General features: G+C 42.6%; 1 protein-coding gene across 1 annotated transcript; it reads left to right on the top strand.

The window, feature by feature from the left end:
* Nucleotides 1–2,319: 2,319 nt before the first annotated feature.
* On the top strand, nt 2,320–5,713 carry NPY1R (neuropeptide Y receptor Y1). The gene is made up of 2 exons (XM_056855594.1): nt 2,320–3,166; nt 5,247–5,713. The coding sequence occupies exons 1-2, from the start codon at nt 2,471–2,473 to the stop codon at nt 5,703–5,705; spliced, it is 1,155 nt and encodes a 384-aa protein (XP_056711572.1). The 5' UTR covers nt 2,320–2,470; the 3' UTR covers nt 5,706–5,713.
* Nucleotides 5,714–17,187: the final 11,474 nt, after the last annotated feature.

The raw sequence follows: 17,187 nt of genomic DNA, 5'->3' as shown, positions 1-17,187 counted from the left end.
AAGGAAAGACCTAATTATTGTGGTGTTGAGAAGCCAGTTCAAGAGAACTGCTGATGTTTGAAATGTTTATGATTACACCTGGCAGGCCTCTTTTCTTCTTTGATCCTATGGTAAAGAATGTCATGGTGTAAGGAAAGAAGCTATGCCGCCATTGTATGTACTCATAAATGATTTCCTGCTTATTTTTTAATGAGAGAGAAGTAAGAAGAATCAGTAAATTGAGATTTGAAAAATGCCCCCTATTAACAAGTATTCTGCATCTTCATGGAAAAGGATTCTTATAAACAATAATAAGCAACACAGTGCCCTGTTCGTAGCCTTATAATGAACCAAACAACACATAAAAACAATTCCAGATGGGCAGCTATGTTAGTCTGTAGCAGCAAAATACCTAACGACTAGTTAAAAACATTCACGCCTACCTTGGTTCTGCAGAAGACTAGAAACTGACAGCCTGATACGGTGTGTTAAATAATTAACTACAACTGAGATCAGCAGGTTTTACTCCCGATGAAGTGTGCACAAGATTTATTTTTTAAAAGATTGCAGTCTAAATGTTTTTACATGTAAGGCGAGGTGCTCAAGATACTGCAAGATCAGGGACACCCCACACAAAGCCTTCTGTGATCTGATTGCTGAATCATAGATGACATTGTGATCATGTTCTTTGAATTCTGGTAACAAAAGAACAAATCACTTTGCCAGCAATTGGGCCAATCTGTCACAGAGCTCTCGTCTGCCTGTTTGACAAGTGCCTGATTCTTCATGGACCCTCTGTTTGATTTCTTTGACGCTTGGTCACTTATAGCAAATCACATTATCGTTTCAACAGTCAGTGGCATGGATGCTTCCCCCCCCTGTGTATCTGCACTGTGCTGTTTCTGAATGAATAACAGTTACACCCTTCTAGCGCCAATGGATTTAGAAGGGTGTAACTCTGCTAAGGATAGCACTTTGTTTTGAATTTGCCAGGAACACGGCGCTTATACTGATTTTAACGGAATATTTTGTTTGATCATTAGAATTTGTCTGCGGTTAGGTTCTTGTATGGGAGCGAAGGCAGCGTGGTATAGCCCGATCTTGCCAGATCTCAGAAGCTAAGCAAGGCCAGTACTTGGAAGGGAAACCACCAAGGAAGACTCTGCAGAGGAAGACAATGGCAACCCTTGGAAGCCCCTTTCTGGAGTTGCCATAAGTCAGCTGCAACTTGATGGCACTTTACACATACGTAGGATCTTGTATACTACTCCAGCGTGGTGTAGTGGTTAAGAGCGGTGGTTTGGAGCGGTGGACTTCAATCTAGAGAACCAGGCTTGATTCCCCACTCCTCCATATGAGCGGTGGATGCTAATCTGGTGAACCAGGTTGGTTTCCCCACTCCTACACATGAAGCCAGCTGGGTGACCTTGGGCTAGTCACAGCTTTCTCAGCCCCACCTACCTCACAGGGCATCTGTTGTGGGGAGGGGGAGGGGAAGGTGCTTGCAAGCCAGTTTAAATCTCCCTTAAGTGGTAGAGAAAGTCGACATATAAAAACCAACTCTTCTTTTATATTATGCTGCTGTCTGTTTTCCAAATTGTGCCATCAGGACTTTTGTGGATATGTGAATGTCATTAGAACAGCATAGCAAAAAACTGTAATTTCATTCTTAACCTATGTGGAACTCTGTGCTTCATTTACAATGCCCAATCTTATTTGCCATGCTAAACTGTACTTAAAGCTCTGATCCTGTGTCCTTTCTTGAGAATAAGTCCACATTTGAACAGATCAGGATTTCTTAATAAATTAACCCTTACAGTCTTACCTAAGTAATTGTTCTAAAGTTCATGGACTCCATAAGAAGGGAGTTTGCTTATATGTCTGTGGCCCACTCTGAAACCTTGCTAGCTTTGTGTACAGTGTGTTACATTTAAATGGAGTACAAAGAGTAAGATGGAGACCTTTTCTCTGGAGGTTTTAGAAAAAAGCAAAATGGGCAGTGGGAATCGTTTAGATCTGATCAATACTCCCTCTGTGTAAGAGCTAGGTGGTGAGATCTGATATCCCTAGTATCCGCCTTAGTATTTTTTGGTTCTGCTTTCAGAGATAAATACAGTGCAGCCACCATACATTTTAATCCACAAGTGGGAATCTGTGTCACAGAAATCCTTCCATAATTGAGAATAATGGCATATTCCTGGTAGCAAAAGGAAGGATAGCTCTGAAGGCTACGATTAAGTAAGTCCCCTGAGTTTAACACTAGAAAATGCCTTCTGCCATAGCTTAACAAAGAAATAAATGTGTGCCTTTTTTTTTTGCCTTTGCAGACTGTGCAAGCCTACCAACGGCATGAACCTTTCTGTGGCAGCTTTTGCTGGGAGCCTGTTGTTTGTATAATGAGAAAAATCTGACCTCTTGAATGTGCTTCTGAAAAATCCATTGCCGTTTCAAACTATAGCTCAGCGTGGTCCGTGAGCGGGAATAACCCACCATGAATAAATCATTTCTCTCCTTGACTGGAAACTATTCTATTCAGAATGTTTCAGAAGAGACTTCCAGACTCTCACACTTTGAGGATGAAGACTGTCACGTGCCCTTGGCAATGGTGTTCACCTTGGCCCTGGCTTACGGGGCCGTTATCCTCCTTGGCATTTCTGGAAACCTGGCCTTGATCATCATCATCTTGAAACAGAAGGAGATGCGCAACGTTACCAACATCCTCATCGTCAACCTTTCCTTTTCAGACCTCCTCATTACCATTATGTGTCTTCCCCTCACATTTGTGTACACTTTAATGGACCACTGGGTTTTTGGGGAGGCCATGTGCAAGCTGAACTCTTATGTGCAGTGCGTCTCCATCACGGTCTCTGTTTTCTCTTTGGTCCTCATTGCCGTCGAGCGCCATCAACTGATTATCAACCCCCGTGGCTGGAGACCAAACAACAGACATGCCTACATAGGAATTGCTGCCATGTGGATTGTTGCCCTGGCCTCCTCTTTGCCTTTCTTGGTGTATCACGTACTCACTGATGAACCCTTCAAAAATCTAACTGTAGAGGGATACAAGGGCAAATACGTGTGCTTGGATGCATTTCCTTCAGACACAATCAGGCTGTCCTATACCACAGCTCTCTTGATCATACAGTACTTAGGACCACTTTGTTTTATATTTATTTGCTACTTAAAGGTAAGTGAGAATTTGTCTTCTCTGTAGGGCTGTTGATTCGGTTCGGCCCGAACCGAAAAACAGCCGAACTTCCCCTGATTCGGCGGTTTTTAGTTCGGGACGAACCGAACTCAAAAATGGCGGGAAACCGGGGGAGCCGAATTCAGCGAGTTCGGGAGTTCACGAATAAATCCGGCAAATTCGGGGCCGTCAGTAAGCAGCATTCTCCTCCCCCGGCCAATCGGTGGCCAAGTTGGGTGTTCTTCTGGCCAATCAGTCAGGATTGAGTACTGGAGGAATCAGCTGATGTGCGGCTGGGCCGGGGAGAGAGAGAGAGAGAGTGAGAGAAATCCTCGTGTGTGTGTGTGTGTGTGTGTGTGGGGTGCTTGTGCACATTCGCTCCTTTCCGTGGCTGCAGGGGGTGCAATTTTGGGGGTACAGAACCCAAACTTTCAGTGGAGCTTCAGACAAGTCTTCTTAAGAGACCCCCAAGTTTTGTAAACATTGGGTCAGGGGGTCCCGAGATATGGGCTCCCCCCCTTTTCTCTTTCCGTGGCTGCAGTGGGTGCATTTTTGGGGGTACAGACCCCAAACTTTCAGCAGAGCTTTAGACGAGCCTTCTTAAGAGACCCCCCAAGTTTTGTAGACTTTGGGTCAGGGGGTCCCGAGATATGGGCTCCACCCCTTTTCCCGCCCCCTTTTCCATTTCCGTGGCTGCAGGGGGCGCTTTTTGGGGGTGAAGCCCCCAAACCTTCAGGATATCTTCAGACGAGCCTTCTTAAGAGACCCCCCAAGTTTTGTAAAGATGGGTTCAGTGGGGGCAGAAATATAGGCTCCCCCCTTTTCTCTTTCCGTGGCTGAAGGGGCGCATTTTTGGGGGTAGAGACCCCAAACTTTCAGCGGAGCTTCAGACAAGCCTTCTTAAGAGACCCCACAAGTTTTGTAAACATTGGGTCAGGGGCCCCCGAGATATGGGCTTTCCCCTTTTCCCTATTGGGATGAATGGATCACCCGATCCTGTATGCATCTCCAGAGCAAAACGTCCCATGCTTAAATGGAATCGTCTTGGATTACCCAGTCCTCCTCCCAGCCCCTCCTGCTGGAACAGAAGACAGCCACAGTAAGACCCCTTTGGGGGCTTTAATCTATACTTTTTCTCCTGTGTGTGTGTGTGTGGGGAAAGCAGAGTCTGTGTGTGTGTGGGGAGGGAGCAGTTTCTGTGGGTGGGGGGGGAAGCCAAAGGGGGCTTTCGCCCGTTCTGCCTGGGGGGGTGTTCCCCCTCAAGTCTCTCTCCCTGGTTTGAGGGGGGGCTTCAGTGTGTCCTCAGGTTTTCCCTCATTCATAAGATCGGTTAGGTCTATTTTGATGCTTCCTCAAAACTGGTTTTCAAATGGTGACTTAAAGAATTCATTTGCCTGGTCCCGAGTCTGATGCAAAAGGGGAAATTCCACCCCTCCTGCTCCTTATGCATAGCTAGCTGTCTCTGTCTTTCCATGCTTTGCACGGTTGCAAAGGTGTTGCTTTGCAGGGTTGTGTTGCTTTGCAGTTGTGTTGCTTTGCATTTGTGTTGCTTTGCAAACTTCTCAGCTGTTTGTCGGGGCTGGGAGCTTTGTGCGTGGGCAGCAAGCTCTGCTCAGAGATGCACATTAAGGGTGGGGGGACCCCTTTCAGGGCCCATATCTCAGCCCCCCCTGACCCAATCTTTACAAAACTTGGGGGGTCTGGCAAGAAGGGTCCTTTGAAGCTCCGCTGAAAGTTTGGGACCTCTACCCCAAAAAATGCCCCCCCAGAGCTGCGGAAAGGCGCGGTTGTGTTTTTAATGGCTTTATTCGGTTGAATTTTTTCCCCGAACTTTGAATTCCTGCTGAATTGCATGGACCCGAAGTGGGGGAGTTCGGACTTCGGCATATCCCGAATCTAAATGGGCCGAATTCAGCCAAATCCGAACTATACCGAATTTTTTTTAATTCAACAGCCCTACTTCTCTGTACTGATTTCTCTTTTGTTTTTCTTTCCAAAGAAAATATTGGTAGGCGACACAGTGCCATGTCACACAGTTGTTCAGTTGGTTTTTGTTTGTGGTTTTTTGGTTTCCCCACAGATATACATACGCCTAAAAAGAAGGAGCAACATGATGGACAAGATGAGAGACAATAAATACAGATCCACCGAGACTAAAAGGATCAACATCATGCTTATGTCTATTGTGGTGGCCTTTGCTGTCTGCTGGCTGCCTCTGACTATCTTTAATACCGTCTTTGACTGGAATCATGAAATTCTACCCAACACAACTTGCAGCCATAACTTGTTGTTTTTAATCTGTCACCTCACAGCGATGATCTCGACCTGTGTGAACCCCATTTTCTACGGGTTCCTCAACAAAAACTTCCAAAGGGACTTGCAGGTTTTATTTCGCTTCTGCGATTTTAATGTAAGGGATGACGATTACGAGACGATAGCGATGTCCACAATGCACACGGACATTTCCAAAACCTCGTTGAAGCAATCCAGCCCCATCGCTTTTAAAAAAATCAGTGACAGTGACGATGAAAAAATATAATTAAACCTCCCAAACCACCGTCATGGGTGACTGACTTCAAAAGGACAAGCACAATCTTATAAAGACACGGATCTCTTTCTTGCTCTTCCTTCCTAGAAGGAACTATAACATTCATGGTCATATAGTTGCTGGTTCTTTTTTTGTGTGTGTGTGTGCTGTTGGTAAAAGCCAGAACAATTATATCTAATTTATAATATAAGGAATATTTGGCCTCTTTCTGCTTGAAGTTTCCATCAAATGTTTTTTCAGTCTTGCCTTGCGCATTGATACATTTCTACACTAAGGGTTATTCCGTATTTATTTAAGAGGACATTCTGTCACTGGGAATGTTTAAATCCACCCAGGGGAAAAAAAGAATCCCTAATGCTTCACTAAAGCCTGCAGCATAAAATCTTTTCTCATACAGAATTAGGTCGTTGTGATCTGGCCAGCTGTTTTTGTGTCGGAAAAAATACTCTATGCTAGGAGCAACAGATTGCGTATAAAGCACTACTCAGAAGCCTACAGATTAAACTAAAACACACGGCTATGTATATTCAGATTATTTAAAGGCATAAATAATATAAGACAGAACATCGGGATAAAAATAAAACAAATGGCAAATTCTGGACACGGTCCAGCTGAATTTCAGCACTAAAGCAGGAAGCCTAGGCACGTTTATAAGGGTAAATTGCACTAAACTCAGTGGAACTGATATCTGAAATAATCATTGTTAGGATCGGACTGCGTGTGACGTGGATTTTAGCAAGATTGTTAAACATATGGTTAATGTTTCCCATTTAATTTAATGGGAGTTGCTGTTCAATCTTAAATAGAATCATAGCCTTCTAGGACAGTGGAATTCAGTGGACTTAGAAGGGTGTATTTTTGCTTACTATTGCATTGTTAGTGTATAACTTTGTCTGACATACTTTTTGAAATTATATTACAGCAACTCTGCTGACAGAAGTATCCATAAACATGTCTGATTGACTTTTAGGATAGAAACTTAAGTTCAGCTCAGCTGCAGTGATCGTATCACAACACTAAAGTTGAATTAACATAAGACTAAAATATAATTGATTGTCAAGTAGTGGAAAGTGCCATCAAGTCACAGCTAACCTATGGGGACCCTATAGGGTTTTCAAGGCAAAAGAAGTTCAGAGGTTGTTTGCCATTGCCTGCCTCCATGTGGGCTGAGAGTTCTGAGAGAATTGTGACTGGCCTAAGGTCACCCAGCAGGCTCCACGTGGAGTAGTGAGGAATCGAGCCTGGTTCTCCAGATTAGAGTCCACCGCTCTTATCCACTACATGCTGGCTCTTGATTGTCAAGTAATATTCATCAAAGTCCTAATTTCTGAGGTCCAGCATTTGACCCAGTAGGGGCACCCTGGGTAGTCAAAATGGCCCCAGAGCCTGCATCCCATGACCGATCATTTCAGTACCGTTTTATAACCTTGCCAAGCCCTAGTGGCAGATCAAGGAGGCAAGGAGGAGATAGTAGTCCCTGGACCCTTCCCTTGGCTGCTGCTACTTCTTGTCAGAGGCTGCCATTTCATTCTTGTCGGCCATTGTCTCCTTATGTAGAGTTTATGGTAGCTGCTGTGCTTATGTCTGGACCATCCTTTTGAGGAAAAAGAGGCATGGACATTGTAAAGACAGGTGTGAGGATAGCAGCCATCCCCTATCCTCCTTAGACTTGGCCCTCCTCTTCAGAACCAGCTAGTGGTGATTATGACAGGTTCATTCACAGACTCCTCCTGCAACATTGCCAGCCAGGGTCATGCTAGGGTTGCCAAGTGCCCGGTGGCAGCGGGTAAAATCCCGCCAATCCACTGGGCTGCCCGCCGACCACATGAGGGCCTGTGGGCAATGCATGCATGCTCTCCTGCACGACACGTCCACGTCACTTGGTTTTACCCAGAAGTGACGCAGACGCTCTAGCAACCGCCACCGAAACTCTATGGAAACCATAGAGTTTCGGCAGAGATTGATAGCGCTTCCATGTCACTTCCGGGTAAAACCGGAAGTGATGTGGACACGTCACGCAGATTGCGTGCTGCTGAAGAGCTGCCGGTGGAGCCAAGAGACCTGGTAAGCCTAGGTCATGCTGAGGCCCAGTGGCCCTGACAAGCATGGACTGGCCCTCACTGTCCTGAGCAGTGGACCTCCCAGAGGACTTTTGGGAAGTTAAATTTTCAATCCATCCCTGGGTGCAGTACACAGTTCGAGTCTTAGCCTAATGGGCAGTCTTGTCCGGATAGTTAAAAAAGCAATAATAGGTTTTTAAATAAAATGTGTTCCTGATGACCTGATATTGTTCATATTCATTCCCTAGCATAACTACATCATCAGGTCATGGACGATATTCCGATTTAATGGTGTATAGCCCTCATTATAATAAGCAGCCAAATCTACCATATAGCTCCTAATGCCTCTATTAAGAATTTTGATTGAAGCCTAATTAAATTGTTTATGGCTCCTTGTTATCCAGCACCTCTGGTTCCTGCACAGAGACTCCGTTGTGTGCCCAGTAGTTTGCACCAGCAGTGTGTGTGAGTGTGGGCAGTCCTTTTCACATAAGGTTAAGGGATGGTCCATGCATGCAACGGGAATGCCTACATGGAGTATGTCCTAAATACTGAAATGAACGTGGCACCCCGCTTCTCACATAATACTCACTGTACACTTGGGGCCCTGCAGAGCTTTGGATTGCAGTGTAGAAGTCTACTGTACAGTCTTGTATATAACAGTCTTGTACCTATTATATTAAAAGGCTTTCCAGCATTTGGTATCTCAAGTTACAAAACTAGATCCTGTGTAGGCGTTAATTCGCGGAAGCAACCAGAGAGGCTCTGCTTCTGTACAGCGTTAGGAATCATAGCAATGCCATTAAGAAATCTTCCATATAATTTAGTGCCTGTCAGTAAAATAAACATTTAGCACCCACTGGACTGTCTGGAGGTTTGTTTACATGTATCTCCTTTGTTCTCATTAACCGTGTGATATCAAAGGTGCTTAGTGCAAGCAACAACCAGCCTTCATATTAATATCTCCTTTGTTCTCATTAACCGTGTGATATCAAAGGTGCTTAGTGCAAGCAACAACCAGCCTTCATATTAATAATGAATTTTATATATAGTAGATTTGCCAATAAGTAATGCTACAGAGATGGAAACATTTAGCCTTTTCCCAGGGTTTTGAAAACTAAATTGTGCCTTGTGCAGTATCACAGTGTGTGATAATAGTGTGCCCTTTCTATGAATGTCAGCTGAGGTATCCCTTTATTTTTTGGCATCTTTTCTTGTTTATTTTGAAAGGCATCATGACAATTACTGTATATAAAATGTATACAACCGTGCATGCTGGTTCCAACCCTACTTGTTTAAGACTTTTTTTCTGCTTTGTGGCAACCTAATAATGTTAATAACCGGGATTCTCATATATATTTACTCTCAGCCCTGCCTCCTGCCCAGTGTACCAAAGGCATTCATTCGGAACAACATAGATTCTGGCTGTTTCACTCACACAATGCTGAAGTCAAAGAAAAGTTTGGGCGTGAGCCAGTCCAATATGAAGCCCACCCTTGGCCATTCTATTCAGAAGTAAGACTTTCCAATTCTAATGGGTCTTATTTTCAAGAAAGTGTGCATAAGATTACAGGATCAAAATAATTTAAGTTCTATTAATTCACAGTGCAATCCTAAACAGAGTTCTACTCTTCTAAGGCCACTGGTGTAAGTCTGCTAGGGATTGCACTGTTCATTTGTCCTGTTGAGATCAATGGAATTGAAAATGGCTTGACTGGGACTAAATCTACTGTTACTGAAATGGGCAAAAGTATTTTCAATTCAAGCATTCCAATCAATACTCAGTGTGGGCTAAATTTTGTGAGATGTTTGCAGTGGTACAATTTTGCATTGTTAACACTACTTTGAAACAGTTGCTATATTACTAATAAATGAAATGATGGAAGCACCTACAGTACAAAGGCACACAACAACTTTAGCAATTCTTTTTTTTCTTGCCTGGTGTAGAACTGTTGTAGGAGGCAGACCAATTTTATTGTCATTGAGAATTACTATGTTAACATCCCAGGGAGAGCCACTGATGTTGTGGAAGAGATAGAGTAGCCCGTGAAACTGATTTGTGTTGAAGTACCAGTAACCTTATTTTTCCTTGTAGAAGAAGTTCATGCCTTATGCCTGTGTTGGGGTATTACACTGTATAGCTTGGATGGTTCCAATGAGCAATTTACAGTCATGGCCAGAGACTTACTGTAGTCCAATGGAACATTTAACTTTGTAAAAACAGCTCATCCCCCATCCCTACCCACTACCATAACACAAATTGTTTTTGACATTCTCCATTTCAAGAGCAGTTTGCCACGGAGTGTGAATGTGTGTAGAAATCCTGATAGAAAGAAAAACAAATCTAAAGCTGTCTTAGCTTCACATCCAATCCTGGTTTAGTTTTTTTCAGAGGCAATGTATGTTAACACGGCAAAAATCTTTGGATTGCGCTGCTTAAAAGGGGGCTGGAAATTCTTTTAAGGGAACATGAGCTAGTTTCAATACTTTTCCTGGAAAATTAGCAACACACTTTTTTTTACTGTAACTAAGACATGATGGCAGCAGATGTATGTTAGAACAACAAGTCTGTCACGTTCTTGTAAAGCTGAGCAGGGAATGAGATTTAAAGGGGAGGAATAGCAGATGGGTGCTGAATCTGTCCCATGGCTTCCTTTTTGCCTCCCTGCATCCCGTCCTTCAAGCCAAGCCCAAGCAAACTGGAAAAATCCCAGGAGCCTCTTCTATGGCTTGGGAGAGAAAATCCAATGCTTATTTTATTTAATTCTTGGACTTTTGACATGCCCTCTCCAGCAGAACCAGGCTCAGGGCGAGTTACAACAATTAAAATATACAATAAAAAGGTAAAGGTCCCCTGTGCAAGCACTAGGTCATTCTTGACCCATGGGGTGACGTCACAGCCCGACGTTTACTAGGCAGATTTTGTTTGTGGGGTGGTTTGCCAGTGCCTTCCCCAGTCATCTTCCCTTTACCCCCAGCAAGCTGGGTACTCATTTTACCGACCTCGGAAGGATGGAAGGCTGAGTCAACCTTGAGCCAGCTACCTGAAACCAACTTCCGTTGGGATCGAACTCAAGTCGTGAGCAGACCTTGGACTGCACTACTGCAGCTTACCCCTCTGCGCCACGGGGCTCCTAAAATATACAATAATCACCTAGAAATGTTTAAAATAACCAATCAGCAGCCTAAAAACACACACTTAACAACAGATGGCGCTAAAATCCAGCTCTCCGATAAGGCAGGTATAGGCCAACCCCCCTAATTCAAACACAAGAAGGGGAAGGGAAAGGTGGGAAGGCCATTACTGATGACATCGGTGGCCGTCCTCAATCATAGGCATGGTGGAATGGCTCTGTTTTGCAGCCCCTATGGAACTCTTTCAAGTCCCGCAGGGCCCTGATGTTACTGGGAAGAGCATTCCCCCAGGCTGCTGCCAGGGCTGAAAAGGATCAGTGTGGCAGCCCTTTCCCAACTATAGCTCATGTACTTTACAAGGGCCTCTACCCCCACCCTCCTTTACAGTGGTGCAGCTGACCCACATTCTAACACACTGGCCAGTTCCCATTTTAAGCAATTACATCCTCAACAGAGGATGCTGTCTGGATGCAGTCTTAAGAGTTAACATGATCTATTAGACAAATATGTTCAGCCCTCAGCCCTTGCAGGTTATAGGTTCTGAGAGCTCTCCAGGAAGCCTGAGAGTCAAACTGAGCTTTCAGATTTTTTTAAAAAAGAGCTGGGTCTGAGTTCCCTGCAACTACAGAGGACCCGCATGGAATGGCTTTTAAAAACTAATGGAGAACTCAAATGGGAAGGAATGGCTTCTGTTTTTATCCCCAAGCTGTTTTTCTGTGCCGAAACAGCACTGGGGGAAGTTGTTTTCCCATTTTTGCTGCTCCATGTGCGCAGTAACTCCCCCCCTCCAGAACTGTTTCACTGTGGGAAAATGGCTTGGCTTGGGAAAATGGCTCTGTTGGAGGCAGCATTCTGAGCCCATTTGGGCTTGCCTTTATTTTTAAAAAACCATTCCCTGCCGTTGCTGGGTGGCTGCAGGGAACCTGGAGCCAACTCTTTAAAAACCCAAATGTGTAGTTTGGCCCTCAGATAAAGACGTTTAGCCTTTGGGACGAACAACCTCGTTTTCCTGTTTTTCACCAGAAAAGCACTTGCTATCTTGTTTTCGGAGGGACTACCCCATTATAAGGAATTGAGGTCATCACATCATACTTTCCTTAGTGGCTCATCTAGGGTTGCCAGATTCTTCTTCGCCACTGGCAGGAGGTTTTTGAGGCAGAACCTGACAAGTTTGTGGAGGGGAGGGACTTCAATGCCATAGAGTCCAATTGCCAAAGCGGCCATTTTCTCCAGATGAACTGATCTCTATTGACTGGAGATCAGTTCTAATAGCAGGAGATCTCCAGCAAGTGCCTGGAGGTTAGCAACCCTAGGCTCGTCCTTGATTAGTTAACTTTTTCTAGTGATTTAAAACACAAGAAGCCCAACAAGACAGGGAAAATAGTATATGGTTAATTATTTACAGAGTGACATAGCTTCCCTTCCTCCCCAATTGAATTGCTTTTTAGCAATTTATGAATCTGGGGGGAGAGATGCATGCATTATCCATTCCAACAATATCTCTTTTTCAAATACTTGGGATCATCCCCCAAGGAATTAAGGCAATTGGATATTGTCTCTGATTTTACAGCATGTGTCACAGTATGATAATGTTCTCATACAATAGGGATTATTCCTGTGGCTAAAAGGAATGTGGTGAGATGCAGGGGGATGATAAGGAAGGGATGCTAAATTATAGTCATAAAGATAAATTGCACTGAAAGTTTGTTTTCATCCCTGATCTAGATCAGAATAACAAGAGACGGCTGCATGGTGTGTGTCTCATTTCTGTATTACATTGTGTTTGCTCCTAGATTAAACCAAAAAATAAATAAATAAACATCTGATGGGTCTGTAGATTGTGTTTAAAGGAGCCTCTTCCCTTTTTTTTTGCTGAAGTTTGAGAAGTCAGTGAAAGTTAACAACAGATGCAGCCAACTTGTATTTTCTAACTTTTTTGATAAGGCAGAATGATAAATTAAATTATTAAAAAAGCAATGGTCATTTCTTTAAAGACACTGGTGAGAATAATTTAAAGGCGTAGAATCAAAACACCGTGTCTCTCCCCCACCCCATCATTTAGGCCCTAAAGTAGTAGTCTGGAGGTGATGACTGGGATCTCACCAACTTGTCTGCTGCAGCAAAGGAAGCTTCTTCATGCAAATACTGTGGTTAGAAAAAACATCAACTGCTGAAGTGCTGTACAGGAGCCCTGCCAGAATGAGGAAAAAAGCTACCTCATTTCACCAAGGTTTTATGAGGAAAGGGATGGGTCTAGGAGGCGATGCTCATTGCTTGCAGTGCTGTCAGCGGCCACAAGGGAGCTACATACTTGTGGCGCATCAGCACCCTCCTCTTTGCACTGCCCTAAACAGTTGCTTGGGACTTCTCACCTCCATGGGATACAGCTGACCCTCACTGACTCAGTCAAGAGCCAAGGGGTTATATTGGACCCGACATTATTGCTGGAGAAGCAAATTAATGCAAAACAACTAAAGAAAAAAAAAAGGGGGGGGAGAAACTCAACCTAAAAGTGAGGGGAAACCAAAGGGGCTAAGCTAAATACTATCTAATGTAACAACAAATAAATATACTTATATTGTATGGTGTGCACAACTGTATTTAAAAACACACGGACTAAAATACAGGCTTCCTCAAAAGCACAAAGAATAAATGGTTACAAATATTACAAGCACACACACACAGTTGATGCTAATACATATAATGACCAATATCTGACCAGACATGTTTCGGCCTTTTAGAGGCCTTCCTCAGTGGTCAGACATACACAATTTCACAATATACATCCTGACATATACAAAAACGTTGTTCAAGATAAGAAAAAATAAAGGCCTTTTATTCTGTGTGGCATTGTGTAAAATATAGTTAGTCCATGTGTCCTATGACATGGGTTTCGGCTCACATCTTGCATATGATATCCAGCTTATCAGGATGTGTATTACATCAACTAATGTGAAGATATACAAGGTGTGACCTGAGGGCCTAGTTATAGGACACATGAACTAACTATATTTTACACAAAGCCACATTTAATTTTTTCCCTGACGTGGACGCTCTAGTAACCTCCGCAGAAACTATGGAAACCATAGAGTTTTGGCAGAGATTGATAAGAGTGTCTGCGTCAGTTCTGAGTAAACCCAGAAGTGACATAGGTGCATCGCGCAGGATGCACAAACGCATCGCGCCAGGTGCGCCCACACATCACACGCTCAAAAAAACCTTCCGCCGATGCAGCTACAGGACCTGGTAAGCCTAACAATGATTAATAAGAAAAGAAGTCATTACACCATTTTTGTAGTAATAAGTATCTATCAACTACTTTTCTAGAACTATCCAGTCTTTTACCTCTTGGAAATCCCTGGGTTGTACAGAAATGATTGACAAATTGTCAGTCAGTGTATACCAAAAGCTTGAAAACTAAGACTTCTTGGCAAGGCAGTCAAGAGATTTTTTTTGCTTTCCATGCAACATTGTGTCTTATCAAAGCTCTCAGTTCCTCTCACTTCCCTTTGTGCATCTCCAAAAATATCTGTCCCAAAATGTCCAAGTTCTGCAGTTTAGTTGCTGCCCAAATTGGCAATTAGAATATATAAGTCAACTCACCTCCGTTGACTCTGACTACTCATTTTAAAGCCTTTTCTCAAATATTTAATGCTGACTGCCTTTCTCCTTTAAAATATCATTCTTCTGTTGCCTATGTGTGTGTGTGTGTGTGTGTGTGTATGTGTATGTGTATATAAATATAAACACATACATGTATATATTTATATAAATAAATGCATTACTATATCCAGGAGCATAATGTGTAACTGGACTGAAAATCAGGAAGTCCCTCGTTCAAAACATGACTACCGTGAATTCATTAGATGGTTTTAAACTAAGGAACTCTTCCAGCCTTCCCCATGCCCACATCTGTACTATGTAGATACAAATACTTAAAGCCCAATCCTATACATACTTATCCCAAAAGAAGTAATACTGAATTAAATGGGGCTTACTTCCAAGTAAGTGTGCATAAGATTGCAGCTCTTCTTTTCTAACCATATATGGTTGTTGTAAGAATTATCAAGATAATGCAGCTCTGAATACTCTCAAATGTTATATACATTAATAAGCCTTATTGTTTTCTAGATCCCCACAAACTAAAAGCATTTTCTATACTGCTTGCAATACAAGAAGCTGACCTTTACTGCAAAGCACAAGAGATTGTTATAGAAAATGAGATAGTGCTTCTACCATATAGTATTATATGCAGATTCAGATGTTTTAGGAATTACTTGAGCCATGCATCTTCTCCATTTCCTGGAATTCAATTTATTCTTTTGTATTCTGATCTCACTTTAGCCTATTAAACTACCATTATACTCATGACTCTGATTATACTGTGTTGCTCAATATGTTGCTCCCATTCATTTGCCAGCCATTAGATGAATAATACGACTAGTTATATGCGTAACACTCTCTGTTTCAAAGGGATACACAAACACTGGTTAATTAAGCCTTACAATGATGGTGTGGGTAAAAGTACTATTATTCAGTTTCTCTGAATGAGCAACTGACATCCTAAAGCTGATAATTGAAACTGTATTACAATGGAATATTTTTTGTGCCCTCCCACTCGGAGGCTTTATGTTAATCTATCAGTATCTATCCCACTCTTCTCCAAGGAGCTCAGAGGGACATACATGGCTCTCACTTCTTCTAGTCTATCCTCCACAACATCTATGTGAGGTAGGTCATGATGAGAGATGGTGAATGGCCCAATGTCACCCAGTGAGATCCATTGCTGAATAGGGGTTTGAACCCAGGACCTAGTCCTGGGGAGGGCACAGCTGGGAGATGGGAGGGACTTCAGCAGGGTAGGATGCCATACAGCCCAAAGCAGCCATTTTCACCAGGTGAACTGATCTCTGTCACCTGGAGATCAGTTGTAATTCCAGGAGATCTCCAGCCACCACCTAGAGATTGAGCAAACCAAAATCAACACCTCTGCACTAATATCAAGGATAAGGAAAGTAGTGCAGGAATCTTAGGCTATAGTTACTACAACACAAATGAGTGAGACATCAAAGTGTAATCAATGCATACAATAGTGGAAAGGGACAAACATACAACTATATACAATGGTATTTCAATAATCCACAAAGGTATGTATAAATGTGTTTTTTTCAATAGTCCATAAGGGTACATAGATCCAAGAAGATTCCAATAGTTGGTCACAAGACCTCAGCAGATGTGTAAAAGACTATTATGAAAGGAAGACGATCGTTTCATTCTTCATCAGTTCCATTCAATTCATGCAATTCAAAAGGTATACAAGGTTCAAAAATTCATTTCTTCCCCTTAGGGATAAATCTTATATCTATATCCATTAGCAAATGTAATAGTCCATATGGCTTAAAATCTATAGAGGATATAGTTGGAATAAACAGAAGTCATTGCAAATGTAACAGTTCCACAAGGGATACACAAGGTCATTTGAATTCATTAATGAATGTATTAATCCGTCAAAATGTAGATGACTAGTCAAGTTAACATTTTCCTTATTACTCAGAACATTTATTTAAATCAATTTGTTTAAATAGTACATTTTGGTCAAGTTTTTTTTTTAAATCAGTTGGCAGCCTTACCTTGTATGTAACACTTTTCAGCAGTTCATGTGGTCCACTAGAGTGGTGAAAGAGTTATGTATTGTTGGTAATTATAAAGTAACACAACATTTCTGCAAGTTAATGCTTTCAACTCTGTAATGTGATTTTGATGAGGAAGAAATTCTTGTAAGAACACTTCCTTTTTGTAGTACCTGAATAAGATCAGCAGGGGACATACCAAGGACTGTGAACTTCTACAGGCTTTTATCCTGAATCCAAACCCAAATCTGAGTAGCACCCCTTATTAAGAACAACCAAAATGACACAAACAGGATGCAAATTTTGAAGTACTTCAGAACTGCTCATCACACAAGATGATAAAAGGGAAAGGGGAGACAGAAAAATGTTTCAGGCCAAGGTTGAGGTCTTGTCTTTGGCCATTTATGCATGGGAGGTTTTGCCTTGGATTTGCTGCTCTCTAGATGCACATTTCCCCCATCTGAATTCTCAAAACTCTGCATGGGGGCTTATTGTTGAGTTTTGAGAATTTGGATGGGGAAAATGTGCATCTAAAGAGTGGCAAATCCAAGGCAAAAACTCCCGTGCATAAATGGCCCAAGTCTCATTTTTAGAATGCCCTACAGACTCTGAATGCACTGGGTGGAGCTACTATCAGGTTGCAATATT

Source organism: Euleptes europaea, chromosome 9, assembly GCF_029931775.1.
Source record: "Euleptes europaea isolate rEulEur1 chromosome 9, rEulEur1.hap1, whole genome shotgun sequence".
In the NCBI taxonomy this organism is placed as follows: Eukaryota; Metazoa; Chordata; class Lepidosauria; order Squamata; family Sphaerodactylidae; genus Euleptes; species Euleptes europaea.
The sequence above is the reverse complement of the archived record's forward strand: the minus strand, read 5'-3'. Positions and strand labels throughout refer to the sequence as shown.